Source organism: Ornithodoros turicata, chromosome 1 (genome assembly GCF_037126465.1).
Source record: "Ornithodoros turicata isolate Travis chromosome 1, ASM3712646v1, whole genome shotgun sequence".
Lineage (NCBI taxonomy): Eukaryota > Metazoa > Arthropoda > Arachnida > Ixodida > Argasidae > Ornithodoros > Ornithodoros turicata.
In genome coordinates, this window is record NC_088201.1 from 184,192,414 (window position 1) to 184,210,127 (window position 17,714).

Sequence of the window (17,714 nt, forward strand, 5' to 3'; positions counted from 1 at the left end):
GCCATGCATAACCCATGCATATCGACATCATGAATAGTGCCTTCATCAGGTCCTACTTAAGTCGTCGGCACCGACATTATCTTTGCCCTTGATGCCCTCGACTTTGAAATCATACCCTTGCACACCTAGTGCCCAACGGAGCACTAGACTATTCATGTACTTCGCGCTGTCAGTGTATCTAAGCGGCTGATGATCAGTTTGAATAACGAACTGGGTCCCATACAGAAATATGTGGAAATGTCTGATTGCCCAGACAATAGCGAGGCACTCTTTCTCAGTGGTTGAGTACGCCCGCTCTCGGTCTAATAACTTTCTACTAGCATACCCTACTGGGTGAAGATCATCGGAACCCCGTTGAAGTAGAACCGCTCCTAAGCCTGTGTCAGAGGCGTCTGTTCGGAGAATGAACGGCTTCGTGAAATCGGGCAACTGCAAAATTGGTGCCTCAGCAAGATGCGCTTTGAGCGTACAGAACGACCGTTCTTGCTCTTCTCCCCATTTTACGTGGGTTTTCTCTCGTGTCTTCGTCAGGTCTGACAGTGGCGCAGCAATCGACGAATAGTTAGGGATGAATTGTCGATAGTAGCCAGTCAGTCCTAAAAACGACCGGACCTGCGTCTTCGTCTTCGGCCTCGGTGCATTCTTGATTTTTTCCAATGTAGCTGAGATGGGGCTTTGTTTCCCGTGACCAATCTTGTGTGCCAAGAATGACAACTCAGTGAACCCAATTTCGCACTTTGTTGGTCGTACCGTTAGCCCTGCTTCTCTAATCTTCCTGAAAACTTCGTTCAGGGTCTGAACGTGATCTTCCCACGTATCAGTCGCGATGAGCACGTCATCGTAGTAATGTTGCACATTGGGGATTCCCTGCAGCACTTCTCGCAGAGTTTTGCAAATACCGCTGGTGCTGTCTTCAAACCGAACGGCATGTACCTGAACTGATACAGGCCACTGGGTGTCAAAAATGCGGTTTTTGGTTTTGACTCCTCATTGAGGGGAATCTGCCAATATCCCTTGGCAAGGTCGAGTTTAGTGAAATATACGCGAGAGCCAACCTCTGCAATTAGGCTCTCCGACCTGGGAATGGGCTCCGCGTCTGCAACGAGGATATCGTTGAGTCTTCGAAAATCGATACACACCCTGTTTGATCCGTCGGATTTCTTTACGATCAAAACTGGGGAATGGTAGGGAGAGTTGGACTTCTCAATAATTCCGAGCTGAAGCATTCCCTCCAACTCCCTCTCAACTTCACCTCGTACAGCGAACGGAAGGGGATATTGCTTGACGTGCACCGGACAGTCTGTTGCCCTCTGTAAGTTGCATTCCACCAAATTAGTGGAGCCGGGCAAGTCGGAAAATATTTCTTCATACGCCGTCGTTAGGTTTCTCACGTCACTTCTCTGATGTGTGCTTAGCTCCTCGCCGACGATTACATCTCGGCAATCTTCTCTCGTTTCTCCTAACGTAGTAGGAACGTCCACGTCGACGTCCACGTGGTCTTCGCACCCATCCCTCGCAGCCACTGATGCCAACATGGCGTTTACTTGTGTCGCTGGTTCTCTTTGTTCATACTTCTTCAGAATGTTCGCATGAAACAGCTTCTTTTTGTGTCCGAGGTCGATAACATAGTCAGCTTCTCCCTTCTTTTCAATTATTTTGAAGGGTCCTTTCCATTGCATCATTAATTTATTTCCCTCCGTCGGAAGTAACAGTAGGGCTTCGTCTCCAACCTGGAGCTGTCGGTCTCTGCTTCTCGTGTCATAATACTTCTTGTGTCGCTGCGACGCGTTCTCCAGCTCCTCGTGGGCGATTTGACATGTCTCTTCGAGCTTGTTACGCAGATCCAATACATGCTGATACGTCGTCTTCACTTCTTCATAAATCTGTGCTCCGCCACACAGCTGTTTCAAAATTGCCAACGGCCCCTTCATCTTTCGGCCGTACAAAAGCTCAAATGGGGAAAATCCCAGGCTTGCCTGTGGCACCTCCCTATATGCAAATAAAAGGGGTGATAAATAGCGATCCCAGTCCCGTGGGCGCTCATGGCACATTCGCTTCAGCATCTTCTTCAGTGTTCCATTGAAGTTCTCTACGAGTCCGTTGGCCATCGGGTGGTATGGTGTTGTGGTGAGCTGGCGAACTGATAGCAGCCGACTGATCTCCCTCATCAGGTCGGAAGTGAAGTTAGACCTCCTGTCGCTGAGTATTTCATCTGGCAATCCAACCCGGGAAAATATGTTCAGTAGAGCTTCAGCTACTCTTTCTGTTTCGATGCTTGGCAAAGCAACGGCTTCCGGAAATCTGGTAGCATAGTCGACGACAGTAAGTATGTAGCGATTGCCCCCTTCCGACGGTGGTTTTATCGGTCCGACGATATCGATGGCCATTCTTTTGAATGGAGTGTCGATGATAGGCATTTTCTCTAGTGGCAAAGGTCGCGTCCTGCCCTTGTCACTGGTTCTCTGGCAAATGTCGCACGTTCCGACAAACCTTTTCACGTCTGACTGCAGTCCTGGCCAGTAAAATTCTGTCATAATTCTCTCGGCCGTGCGTTTTGCCCCTTGATGTCCGGCCATTATTCCATTGTGTGCCAACTCCAAGACCGTAAGCCTGAATTTTTGAGGTACCATTAGCTGAATTGTTGACTCCCCACTAAACGATTTATACTTCCGATGAAGCAAATCGTTTTCCTCCAAAAATAGGTAGCTGCCCTTACGCCGGTTCTTACTTTGGAATTGTTTTCTGTTGGAAGCAAAAAACTTTTGCAAAGTCAGGTCGGCCTTTTGCTCTTTACCGAAATCTTCGGTCACTATGCCCTCGCTTAGGAGTGGACTTCTCAACTGCCGGAAATCTTCCCTCTCCTTTCTGGACTGTTGTCGCGTAGTTACCGCAAGTATCTTATGATAGATTTCTTGCTGGCCACCTCCCACGCTCGGTGTATTCCCTTCTAGATCGGGAACGTCTTGTTCCTTTGAACCAGTGTCTTCACCATTGTTAGGTTCGGTTTCCCAGTGTGGGTCTTGTTCCTCAACGCGTCGCATTCGGGGCACATTCCCAAGTATAACGTCAAATAAAGGATCCTCCATGCATCCTGCCTCAAGCTCCCCCGTGTAGTACGGTGACTGAATGTGAACGGTGGCAACAGGTAACATTCTGACCTTGCGATCAAGTAGGAACACAGTCATCCTCTTTCCTGTCAGCTGCTCTGGCGTGATCAGTGCTTTGTTAACGATGACAGTGTTACACCCTGTATCTCGGAGAATTTTGACGCGTTTGCCGTCTATAATGCCTTCCACAGCCGGCAAGTTGTTCTCCTCTGGTGGACGTTTGTCCTTGGACGCAACGTTTACCACGGGCACCTTCTCCCCGCTCTTGAGTTCAACATATCCTCCCTGAACGCATGTGGACACCGAATTTTCAGTTCCATCCTTCTTTGCAGTATTTGCACTCCTGCACTCCGAGCTCTTGTGCCCGCGACGTCCACACCTGTAGCAAATTATGTCTGAGGCTCCTCTAGGTACATTTGTACGACAATTAGAGGCCTTGTGCCCGAGCCTATTGCAGATCAGGCATCGCTGCCGCTGTGCTACACCTGGGCTTGCGCCTTTCCCATCGGCTCCGGTTTTTCCCGACACGGGACTAGCTTGCTTAACCGGAACTCCGCTTTCGCTAGTTTCCTTCCCCAGGTTTGTACGCCCCTGCGCGTTCATGAACTGGTCCGCTAATTTGGATAAGTCTTTTCTGCTTTTCGGCTTCCTCTCTTTGATGAACAACGCCAGCTTCGGGTCGCATCTTTCTAAAAACCTTTCGCGGATCATCAGTTCTTTGACATCTTCGTATTCTTTCTTTGTTCCTGCTAGCTGCAACCATCTTTCCCAGTAGTTATCTAGCCTAGCGAGGTACTGACCCGCCGTTTTCCCATCTACGGGTGGTGCGGTTTGGAACTTGCCACGAAAACCGTCTTCCGTCAAACGAAATCTACTCAGCAAGGCCTCTTTCAGCTTCGCGTAGTCGTTGCAATCACTTGCTGGTAACCTCCCAAACACGCTCAAAGCTTCTCCGCTAAGGCACATACTCAATGCCGCTGCCCATTGCTCCTTAGGCCACTTCTGACCATCGGCTATTCGTTCAAAACGCATCAAATATGCATCTAAATCATCTTTCTTTTCGTCATACGCTGACATCAACTTATGGGGACTAATCCCCTGAAACTGAGACAATGGCGGAACCATCTCTCCTTCGTCCGACCCACTCACTTGGGGGGAACCCTTTTCGGAAAGCCGCAGCTTCATTTCCAAAATTTATCTCTCTCTTTCGTGCGCTTCTCTTTCATGCGCCTCCTTTTCTCTTTCGTGTGCTTCTATTGCCTTGGCTTCGGCCTCCCTCATGCGCTCTCGTTCTAGAGCCCGCTCCTCGCGATCTCTAGTCCTCTCCTGATTTATTCATTCCTCAAGCTCACGCCCTTGCAATCCAAGCTTCTCGCCTATCTCAACTAATTTGCCGATCTCCATGACCATACCTGACAACAGCACTTCTGACAACAACCTCAGTCACTCAATATCCAGAGGCCACACCCCCAACAGATTACACCCTGCATCGCCACCTGGGTCCTGTCGCGGACGCCATTTTTGTTAGAATATATATTGTCGATTGGGAATGAACTTGAATTCGCGTTTTGGGATGATTCCCAAAATCGGTGCGGATGCTGATTGCGATGTGGTTGTACACCACGTTACTCCGTTAAGGGCTCGGTCCCGAAGACTGAGAGGCTTATGCACTCACCGGTCTACACTTGGCGGTTACTGACGGACAAATCAACACTCTAGCCAACCAACGATTCCCTCGACAATACTTAGTTCGACCCAGGGCGATCAGCACTCGTTAGAGCACGATGGTGTAATCGTCAAAGGAGTCACTCAGGGTACAACGATAACAATCCAACACAACGTTTTACTCAATCTTACAAAATTAAAAAGAAACAACCGATGAATGCTTCAACACAGATATTAATTATAACTAAATAATACAAGGTGCAATGCTCATTAGAAAACATTATCTACGTGGAAATGGCCTTAACACAGTTTCAACAGGGTGACAGAGAATATCAAAGTCTTAGCTGTTTTGCACAGAAGGTCCGAATGTCCGTTGTCAGAAAGGTGCTGTGATGAGTCGGGTCGCGCGGCGGGGGTCCTTTTCGGTCTGTGGTCTCTGCGGTTTCTTGCACGACGCACCCAAACAAAGGAACTCGCCGACGTCTCCCCTCGAGGACTGACGCTGCCGCACACGCTTGTTTCCAAACCACGACTGACGTTCCTTGGTCTCGCTCCTGGTCTGGTTCACTGTTCGTTTTGCTTGTTATGTTGTTTTTCTCCAGTCCCGGGAAGGAGGAATTCCAGACTTCCAGACGCACACACACTCGGTGGTGGCACTTGACACCTGCGACCACACGGCCAGGGGTTCGCTGCCCTTCCCAATGTTCGGTCCACAGACATAAACACTAACTGCTTTTCGCAGGAAAAAGGCCATTTCGACGTCTAGACAAAGTACATGATGTAAAAAACAAATGCAGCTCTCGGCTACCGTACTTTTGGCTACACAGTCCATGTTCGAAAACGTTCCCGAAATGCGCCGGAATCACGGATTTGTGACAGCCAATGTTGCCCGAAATACCGCATACACCCGTGTTTAGTGTGTAGTCCGCACGTACAAAATAAAAAGAATGACGAATAATTTGAAAATAATGCCATATGTCGAAAGGATAAACGTGCACAGTTCCTCAGGCAGCCACTGTTGCCCGAAATACCGCATACACCCGTGTTTAGTCCGCACGTACAAAAAAGAAGAATCGCCTATAATTTGAAAATAAGACCATATGTCGAAAGCATAAACGTGCACAGTTCATCAGGCAGCCACTGTTCCACGAAATACCGCATACACCCGTGTTTAGTCCGCACGTACAAAATAAGAAGAATCGCCTATAATTTGAAAATAAGGCAAAATGTCGAAAGCATAAACGTGCACAGTTCATCAGGCAGCCACTGTTGCACGAAATACCGCATACACCCGTGTTTAGTCCGCACGTACAAAATAAGAAGAATCGCCTATAATTTGAAAATAATGTCATATGTCGAATGCATAACCATGCACAGTTCCTCACGCAGCCACTGTTGCCCGAAAACCGCAATCACGAGTGTTTAGTCCGCACACACAAAATCAGACGAATCACCTATAATTTGAAAAATAGGGCCATATGTCCAAAGCATAAACGTGCACAGTTCGTCAGGCAGCCACTGTTGCACGAAATACCGCATACACGCGTGTTTAGTCCGCACGTACAAAATAAGAAGAATCACCTATATTTTGTAAATAAGGCCATATGTTGAAAGCACAAACGTGCACAGTTCATCAGGCAGCCACTGGGGCCCGAAATACCGCCTACGCGCGTGTTTAGTCCGCACGTACAAAATAAAAAGAATCACAAATAATTTGAAAATAATGCCATATGTCGAAAGCATAGCCGTGCACAGTTCCTCAGGCAGCCACTGTTGCCCGAAATACCGCATATTCGCGTGTTTATTCCGCACGTACAAAATAAGACGAATCACCTTAATTTGAAAATAATGCCATATGTCGAAAGCATAAACGTGCACAGTTCATCAGGCAGCCACTGGTGCCCGAAATACCGCATACACGCGCGTTTAGTCCGCACGTACAAACCAAGAAGAATCACCTATAATTTGTAAATAAGGCTATATGTCGAAAGCATAAACGTGCACAGTTCATCAGGCAGCCAGTGGTGCACGAAATACCGCATACACCTGTGTTTTGTCCTTACGTACCAGATAAGAATCGCCTATAATTTGAAAATAAGACCATATGTCGAGAGCATAAACGTGCACAGTTCATCAAGCAGCCACTGTTGCGTGAAATACCGCATACACGCGTGTTTAGTCCGCACTTACAAAATAAGAAGAATCACCTTAATTTGAAAATAATGCCATATGTCGAAAGCATAAACGTGCACAGTTCATCAGGCAGCGACTGTTTCCCGAAATTCCGCATACACCCGTGTTCAGTCCGCATGAACAAAACATGAAGAATCACCTATAATTTGAAAATAATGCCACATGTCGAAAGCATAAACGTGCACAGTTCCTCAGGCAGCCTCTGTTGCCCGAAATACCGCATACACCCGTGTTTAGTCCCCACGTACAAAAAAGAAGAATCGCCTATAATTTGAAAATAAGACCATATGTCGAAAGCCTAAACGTGCACAGTTCATCAGGCAGCCACTGTTCCACGAAATACCGCATACACCCGTATTTAGTCCGCACGTACAAAATAAGAAGAATCGCCTATAATTTGAAAATAAGGCAAAATGTCGAAAGCATAAACGTGCACAGTTCATCAGGCAGCCACTGTTGCACGAAATACCGCATACACGCGTGTTTAGTCCGCTCCTACAAAATAAGAAGAATCGCCTATAATTTGAAAATAATGCCATATGTCGAAAGCATAAACGTGCACAGTTCATCAGGCAGCCACTGTTGCCCGAAATTCCGCATACACGCGTGTTTAGTCCGCTCGTACAAAATAAGAAGAATCACTATAATTTGAAAATAATGTCATATGTCGAATGCATAAACGTGCACAGTTCATCAGGCAGCCACTGTTGCACGAAATACCGCATACACGCGTGTTTAGTCCGCACGTACAAAATAAGAAGAATCACCTATATTTTGTAAATAAGGCCATATGTTGAAAGCATAAACGTGCACAGTTCATCAGGCAGCCACTGGGGCCCGAAATACCGCCTACACGCGTGTTTAGTCCGCACGTACAAAATAAAAAGAATCACAAATAATTTGAAAATAATGCCATATGTCGAAAGCATACCCGTGCACAGTTCCTCAGGCAGCCACTGTTGCCCGAAATACCGCATACACGCGTGTTTATTCCGCACGTACAAAATAAGTCGAATCACCTTAATTTGAAAATAATGCCATATGTCGAAAGCATAAACGTGCACAGTTCATCAGGCAGCCACTGGTGCCCGAAATACCGCATACACGCGCGTTTAGTCCGCACGTACAAAACAAGAAGAATCACCTATAATTTGTAAATAAGGCTATATGTCGAAAGCATAAACGTGCACAGTTCATCAGGCAGCCAGTGGTGCCAGAAATACCGCATACACCTGTGTTTTGTCCTTACGTACCAGATAAGAATCGCCTATAATTTGAAAATAAGACCATATGTCGAGAGCATAAACGTGCACAGTTCATCAAGCAGCCACTGTTGCGTGAAATACCGCATACACGCGTGTTTAGTCCGCACTTACAAAATAAGAAGAATCACCTTAATTTGAAAATAATGCCATATGTCGAAAGCATAAACGTGCACAGTTCATCAGGCAGCCACTGTTTCCCGAAATTCCGCATACACCCGTGTTTAGACCGCATGAACAAAACATGAAGAGTCACCCATAATTTGAAAATAATGCCACATGTCGAAAGCATAAACGTGCACAATTCATCAGGCTGCCACTATTGCCCGAAACACCGCATACACGCGTGTTTAGTCCGCACGTACAAAATAAAAAGAATCACCAATAATTTGAAAATAATGCCATATGTCGAAAGCATAAACGTGCACAGTTCCTCAGGCAGCCACTGTTGCCCGAAATACCGCATACACCCGTGTTTAGTCCGCACGTACAAAATAAGAAGAATCACCTTAATTTGAAAATAATGCCATATGTCCAAAGCATAAACGTGCACAGTTCATCAGGCAGCCACTGTTGCCCGAAATTCCGCATCCTCCCGTCTTTAGTCCGTATGAACAAAACATGAAGAATCACCTATAATTTGAAAATAATGCCACATGTCGAAAGCATGAACGTGCACAGTTCATCAGGCAGCCACTGTTGCCCGAAACACCGCATACACGCGTGTTTAGTCCGCACGGACAAAATAAAAAGAATCACCAATAATTTGAAAATAATGCCATATGTCGAAAGCATAAACGTGCACAGTTCCTCAGGCAGCCACTGTTGCCCGAAATACCGCATACACCCGTGTTTAGTCCGCACGTACAAAATAAGAAGAATCACCTTAATTTGAAAATAATGCCATATGTCCAAAGCATAAACGTGCACAGTTCATCAGGCAGCCACTGTTGCCCGAAATTCCGCATACACCTGTCTTTAGTCCGTATGAACAAAACATGAAGAATCACCTATAATTTGAAAATAATGCCACATGTCGAAAGCATAAACGTGCACAGTTCATCAGGCAGCCACTGTTGCCCGAAACACCGCATACAAGCGTGTTTAGTCCGCACGTGCAAAATAAGAATCGCCTATAATATGAAAATAGCACCATATGTCGAAAGCATAAACGTGCACAGTTCATCAGGCAGTCACTGTTGCACGAAATACCGCATACACGCGTGTTTAGTCCGCTCCTACAAAATAAGAAGAATCGCCTATAATTTGAAAATAATGCCACATGTCGAAAGCTTAAACGTGTACAGTTCATCAGGCAGCCACTGTTGCCCGAAATTCCGCATACACGCGTGTTTAGTCCGCACGTACAAAATAAGAAGAATCACCTATAATTTGAAAATAACTCCATATGTCGTAAGCATAAACATGCACAGTTCATCTGGCAGCCACTGTTGCACGAAATACCGCAGACAAACGTGTTTAGTCTGCAAGTACAAAATAAGAAGAATCACTATAATATGAAAATAATGCCATATGTCGAAAACATAAACATGCACAATTCCTCAGGCAGCCACTGTTGCCCGAAATACCGCATACACGCGTGTTTAGTCCGCACGTACAAACTAAGACGAAGCACCTATAATTTTAAAATAATGTCATATGTGGAAAGCATAAACGTGCACAGTTCATCAGGCAGCCTCTGTTACCCGAAATACCGCATACACGCTTCTTTAGTCCGCACATACAAAATAAAAAGAATCACCTACAATTTGAAAATATTACCATATGTCGAAAGCATAAACGTGCACAGTTCATCACGAAGCCACTGTTGCGCGAAATACCGCATACACCCGTGTTTAGTCCGCACGTACAAAATAAGAAGAATCACCTATAATTTGAAAATAAGGCCAGATGTCGAAAGCATAGACGTGCACAGTTCATCACGCAGCCACTGTTGCGCGAACTACCGCATATACCCGTGTTTAGTCCGCACATACAAAATAAGAAGAATCACCTATAATTTGAAAATAATGTCAATGTCGAAAGCATAAACGTGCACAGTTCATCAGGCAGCCACTGTTGCCCGAAATACCGCATACACGCGTGTATAGTCCGCACGTACAAAATCAGAACCACCACGTATAATTCGAAAATAAGGCCATACGTCGAAAGCATAAACCTGCACAGTTCATCATGCAGCCACTGTGGCGCGAAATACCGCATACACCCGTGTTTAGTCCGCACGTACAAAATAAGACGAATCACCTATAATCTGAAAATAATGCCATATATCGAAAGCACAACCGTGCACATTTCCTCCGGCAGCCACTGTTGCCCGAAATTCCGCATACACGCGTGTTTCGTCCGCACGTAAAAATCAGACGAATCACCTATAATTCGAAAATAATCCCATATGTCAAAAGAATAAACGGGCACAGTTAATCAGGCAGCCACTGTTGCCCGAAATACCGCATACACGCGTGTTTCGTCCGCACTTACAAAATAAGAAGAATCGCCTATAATTTGAAAACAAGGCCAGATGTCGAAAGCATAGACGTGCACAGTTCACCAGGCAGCCACTGTTGCCCGAAATACCACATACACCCATGTTTAGTCCGCACGTACAAAATAAAAAGAATCACCTATAATTTGAAAATAAGGCCATATGTCGTAAGCATAAACATGCACAGTTCATCCGGCAGCCACTGTTGCCCGAAATACCGCATACATGCGTGTTTAGTGCGCACGTACAAAATAAGAAGAATCACCTATAATTTGAAAATAAGGCCATATGTCGAAAGCATAAAATGCATAGTTCATAAGGCAGCCATTGTTGCACGAAATACCGCATACACGCGTGTTTCGTGCGCACTTACAAAATAAGAATCACCTATAATTTGAAAATAATGTCATATGTCCAAAGCAGAACCATGCACAGTTCCTCCGGCAGCCACTGTTGCCCGAAATACCGCATACACGCGTGTTTAGTCCGCACGTACAAAATAAGAAGAATCGCCTATAATTTGAAAACAAGGCCAGATGTCGAAAGCATAGACGTGCACAGTTCACCAGGCAGCCACTGTTGCCCGAAATACCACATACACCCATGTTTAGTCCGCACGTACAAAATAAAAAGAATCACCTATAATTTGAAAATAAGGCCATATGTCGTAAGCATAAACATGCACAGTTCATCCGGCAGCCACTGTTGCCCGAAATACCGCATACATGCGTGTTTAGTGCGCACGTACAAAATAAGAAGAATCACCTATAATTTGAAAATAAGGCCATATGTCGAAAGCATAAAATGCATAGTTCATAAGGCAGCCATTGTTGCACGAAATACCGCATACACGCGTGTTTCGTGCGCACTTACAAAATAAGAATCACCTATAATTTGAAAATAATGTCATATGTCCAAAGCAGAACCATGCACAGTTCCTCCGGCAGCCACTGTTGCCCGAAATACCGCAATCACGAGTGTTTAGTCCGCACACACAAAATCAGACGAATCACCTATAATTTGAAAATAGGGCCATATGTCCAAAGCATAAACGTGCACAGTTCGTCAGGCAGCCACTGTTGCACGAAATACCGCATACACGCGTGTTTAGTCCGCACGTACAAAATAAGAAGAATCACCTATATTTTGTAAATAAGGCCATATGTTGAAAGCATAAACGTGCACAGTTCATCAGGCAGCCACTGGGGCCCGAAATACCGCCTACACGCGTGTTTAGTCCGCACGTACAAAATAAGACGAATCACCTTAATTTGAAAATAATGCCATATGTCGAAAGCATAAACGTGCACAGTTCATCAGGCAGCCACTGGTGCCCGAAATACCGCATACACGCGCGTTAAGTCCGCACGTACAAAACAAGAAGAATCACCTATAATTTGTAAATAAGGCTATATGTCGAAAGCATAAACGTGCACAGTTCATCAGGCAGCCAGTGGTGCACGAAATACCGCATACACCTGTGTTTTGTCCTTACGTACCAGATAAGAATCGCCTATAATTTGAAAATAAGACCATATGTCGAGAGCATAAACGTGCACAGTTCATCAAGCAGCCACTGTTGCGTGAAATACCGCATACACGCGTGTTTAGTCCGCACTTACAAAATAAGAAGAATCACCTTAATTTGAAAATAATGCCATATGTCGAAAGCATAAACGTGCACAGTTCATCAGGCAGCCACTGTTTCCCGAAATTCCGCATACACCCGTGTTCAGTCCGCATGAACAAAACATGAAGAATCACCTATAATTTGAAAATAATGCCACATGTCGAAAGCATAAACGTGCACAGTTCCTCAGGCAGCCACTGTTGCCCGAAATACCGCATACACCCGTGTTTAGTCCCCACGTACAAAAAAGAAGAATCGCCTATAATTTGAAAATAAGACCATATGTCGAAAGCCTAAACGTGCACAGTTCATCAGGCAGCCACTGTTCCACGAAATACCGCATACACCCGTATTTAGTCCGCACGTACAAAATAAGAAGAATCGCCTATAATTTGAAAATAAGGCAAAATGTCGAAAGCATAAACGTGCACAGTTCATCAGGCAGCCACTGTTGCACGAAATACCGCATACACGCGTGTTTAGTCCGCTCCTACAAAATAAGAAGAATCGCCTATAATTTGAAAATAATGCCATATGTCGAAAGCATAAACGTGCACAGTTCATCAGGCAGCCACTGTTGCCCGAAATTCCGCATACACGCGTGTTTAGTCCGCTCGTACAAAATAAGAAGAATCACTATAATTTGAAAATAATGTCATATGTCGAATGCATAAACGTGCACAGTTCATCAGGCAGCCACTGTTGCACGAAATACCGCATACACGCGTGTTTAGTCCGCACGTACAAAATAAGAAGAATCACCTATATTTTGTAAATAAGGTCATATGTTGAAAGCATAAACGTGCACAGTTCATCAGGCAGCCACTGGGGCCCGAAATACCGCCTACACGCGTGTTTAGTCCGCACGTACAAAATAAAAAGAATCACAAATAATTTGAAAATAATGCCATATGTCGAAAGCATACCCGTGCACAGTTCCTCAGGCAGCCACTGTTGCCCGAAATACCGCATACACGCGTGTTTATTCCGCACGTACAAAATAAGTCGAATCACCTTAATTTGAAAATAATGCCATATGTCGAAAGCATAAACGTGCACAGTTCATCAGACAGCCACTGGTGCCCGAAATACCGCATACACGTGCGTTTAGTCCGCACGTACAAAACAAGAAGAATCACCTATAATTTGTAAATAAGGCTATATGTCGAAAGCATAAACGTGCACAGTTCATCAGGCAGCCAGTGGTGCCCGAAATACCGCATACACCTGTGTTTTGTCCTTACGTACCAGATAAGAATCGCCTATAATTTGAAAATAAGACCATATGTCGAGAGCATAAACGTGCACAGTTCATCAAGCAGCCACTGTTGCGTGAAATACCGCATACACGCGTGTTTAGTCCGCACTTACAAAATAAGAAGAATCACCTTAATTTGAAAATAATGCCATATGTCGAAAGCATAAACGTGCACAGTTCATCAGGCAGCCACTGTTTCCCGAAATTCCGCATACACCCGTGTTTAGACCGCATGAACAAAACATGAAGAGTCACCTATAATTTGAAAATAATGCCACATGTCGAAAGCATAAACGTGCACAATTCATCAGGCTGCCACTATTGCCCGAAACACCGCATACACGCGTGTTTAGTCCGCACGTACAAAATAAAAAGAATCACCAATAATTTGAAAATAATGGCATATGTCGAAAGCATAAACGTGCACAGTTCCTCAGGCAGCCACTGTTGCCCGAAATACCGCATACACCCGTGTTTAGTCCGCACGTACAAAATAAGAAGAATCACCTTAATTTGAAAATAATGCCATATGTCCAAAGCATAAACGTGCACAGTTCATCAGGCAGCCACTGTTGCCCGAAATTCCGCATACTCCCGTCTTTAGTCCGTATGAACAAAACATGAAGAATCACCTATAATTTGAAAATAATGCCACATGTCGAAAGCATGAACGTGCACAGTTCATCAGGCAGCCACTGTTGCCCGAAACACCGCATACACGCGTGTTTAGTCCGCACGGACAAAATAAAAAGAATCACCAATAATTTGAAAATAATGCCATATGTCGAAAGCATAAACGTGCACAGTTCCTCAGGCAGCCACTGTTGCCCGAAATACCGCATACACCCGTGTTTAGTCCGCACGTACAAAATAAGAAGAATCACCTTAATTTGAAAATAATGCCATATGTCCAAAGCATAAACGTGCACAGTTCATCAGGCAGCCACTGTTGCCCGAAATTCCGCATACACCTGTCTTTAGTCCGTATGAACAAAACATGAAGAATCACCTATAATTTGAAAATAATGCCACATGTCGAAAGCATAAACGTGCACAGTTCATCAGGCAGCCACTGTTGCCCGAAACACCGCATACAAGCGTGTTTAGTCCGCACGTGCAAAATAAGAATCGCCTATAATATGAAAATAGCACCATATGTCGAAAGCATAAACGTGCACAGTTCATCAGGCAGTCACTGTTGCACGAAATACCGCATACACGCGTGTTTAGTCCGCTCCTACAAAATAAGAAGAATCGCCTATAATTTGAAAATAATGCCACATGTCGAAAGCTTAAACGTGCACAGTTCATCAGGCAGCCACTGTTGCCCGAAATTCCGCATACACGCGTGTTTAGTCCGCACGTACAAAATAAGAAGAATCACCTATAATTTGAAAATAACTCCATATGTCGTAAGCATAAACATGCACAGTTCATCTGGCAGCCACTGTTGCACGAAATACCGCAGACAAACGTGTTTAGTCTGCAAGTACAAAATAAGAAGAATCACTATAATATGAAAATAATGCCATATGTCGAAAACATAAACATGCACAATTCCTCAGGCAACCACTGTTGCCCGAAATACCGCATACACGCGTGTTTAGTCCGCACGTACAAACTAAGACGAAGCACCTATAATTTTAAAATAATGTCATATGTGGAAAGCATAAACGTGCACAGTTCATCAGGCAGCCTCTGTTACCCGAAATACCGCATACACGCTTCTTTAGTCCGCACATACAAAATAAAAAGAATCACCTACAATTTGAAAATATTACCATATGTCGAAAGCATAAACGTGCACAGTTCATCACGAAGCCACTGTTGCGCGAAATACCGCATACACCCGTGTTTAGTCCGCACGTACAAAATAAGAAGAATCACCTATAATTTGAAAATAAGGCCAGATGTCGAAAGCATAGACGTGCACAGTTCATCACGCAGCCACTGTTGCGCGAACTACCGCATATACCCGTGTTTAGTCCGCACATACAAAATAAGAAGAATCACCTATAATTTGAAAATAATGTCAATGTCGAAAGCAATAACGTGCACAGTTCATCAGGCAGCCACTGTTGCCCGAAATACCGCATACACGCGTGTATAGTCCGCACGTACAAAATAAGAACCACCACGTATAATTCGAAAATAAGGCCATACGTCGAAAGCATAAACCTGCACAGTTCATCATGCAGCCACTGTGGCGCGAAATACCGCATACACCCGTGTTTAGTCCGCACGTACAAAATAAGACGAATCACCTATAATCTGAAAATAATGCCATATATCGAAAGCACAACCGTGCACATTTCCTCCGGCAGCCACTGTTGCCCGAAATTCCGCATACACGCGTGTTTCGTCCGCACTTACAAAATAAGAATCACCTATAATTTGAAAATAATGTCATACGTCCAAAGCAGAACCATGCACAGTTCCTCCGGCAGCCACTGTTGCCCGAAATACCGCATACACGCGTGTTTAGTCCGCACGTACAAAATAAGAAGAATCGCCTATAATTTGAAAACAAGGCCAGATGTCGAAAGCATAGACGTGCACAGTTCACCAGGCAGCCACTGTTGCCCGAAATACCACATACACCCATGTTTAGTCCGCACGTACAAAATAAAAAGAATCACCTATAATTTGAAAATAAGGCCATATGTCGTAAGCATAAACATGCACAGTTCATCAGGCAGCCACTGTTGCCCGAAATACCGCATACATGCGTGTTTAGTGCGCACGTACAAAATAAGAAGAATCACCTATAATTTGAAAATAAGGCCATATGTCGAAAGCATAAAATGCATAGTTCATAAGGCAACCATTGTTGCACGAAATACCGCATACACGCGTGTTTCGTGCGCACTTACAAAATAAGAATCACCTATAATTTGAAAATAATGTCATATGTCCAAAGCAGAACCATGCACAGTTCCTCCGGCAGCCACTGTTGCCCGAAATACCGCATACACGCGTGTTTAGTCCGCACGTACAAAATAAGAAGAATCACCTATAATTTGAAAATAATGCCATATGTCGAAAGCTTTACTGTGAACATTTCCTCATGCAGCCACTGTTGCCCGAAATACCGCAGACAAGCGTGTTTAGTCCGCACGTACAAAATAAGCCGAATCGCCTATAATTTGAAAACAAGGCCAGATGTCGAAAGCATAGACGTGCACAGTTCACCAGGCAGCCACTGTTGCCCGAAATACCACATACACCCATGTTTAGTCCGCACGTACAAAATAAAAAGAATCACCTATAATTTGAAAATAAGGCCATATGTCGTAAGCATAAACATGCACAGTTCATCAGGCAGCCACTGTTGCCCGAAATACCGCATACACGCGTGTTTAGTCCGCACGTACAAAATAAGACGAATCACCTATAATTTGAAAATAAGGCCATATGTCGTAAGCATAAACATGCACAGTTCATCAGGCAGCCACTGTTGCGCGAAATACCGCGTACACCCATGTTTAGTCCGCACGTACAAAATAAGAAGAGTCACCTATAATTTGAAACTAATGTCATATGTCGGAAGCACAAACGTGCACAGTTCATCAGGCAGCCACTGTTGCGCGAAATACGGCGTATACCCGTGTTTAGTCCGCACGTACAAAATAAGAAGAATCACCTATAATTTGAAAATAATGTCATATGTCGAAAGCATAAACATGCACAGTTCATCAGGCAGCCGCTGTTGCCCGAAATACCGCATACACCCATGTTTAGTCCGCACGTACAAAATAAGAAGAATCACCTATAATTTGAAAATAATGTCCTATGTCAAAAGCATAAACGTGCACAGTTCATCAGGCAGCCTTTGTTGCCCGAAATACCGCATACACGCGTGTTTAGTGCGCACGTACAAAATAAAAAGAATCACCTATAATTTGAAAATAATGCCATATGACAAAAGCATAAACGCGCACAGTTCATCAGGCAGCCTCAGTTGCCCGAAATACCGCATACACGCGCGATTATGCTGTACGTACAAACTAAGACGAAGCACCTATAATTTGAAAATAATGTCATATTCCAAAGCATAAACGTGCACAGTTCATCAGGCAGCTACTGTTGCGCGAAA

At 44.6% G+C, this 17,714-nt stretch overlaps 1 protein-coding gene across 1 annotated transcript; it reads right to left on the reverse strand.

The window, feature by feature from the left end:
• Positions 1 to 788: 788 nt before the first annotated feature.
• On the reverse strand, positions 789 to 4,292 carry LOC135391692 (uncharacterized). Its single transcript, XM_064622047.1, has one exon. It carries the CDS (start codon positions 4,290 to 4,292, stop codon positions 789 to 791), a length of 3,504 nt encoding a protein of 1,167 aa, XP_064478117.1.
• Between the last annotated feature and the right edge of the window lie 13,422 nt (positions 4,293 to 17,714).

Excerpts from the sequence above, each read along its gene's own strand:
- LOC135391692 (XM_064622047.1), bottom strand. The coding sequence starts at position 4,292 with ATGAAGCTGCGGCTTTCCGAAAAGGGTTCCCCCCAAGTGAGTGGGTCG.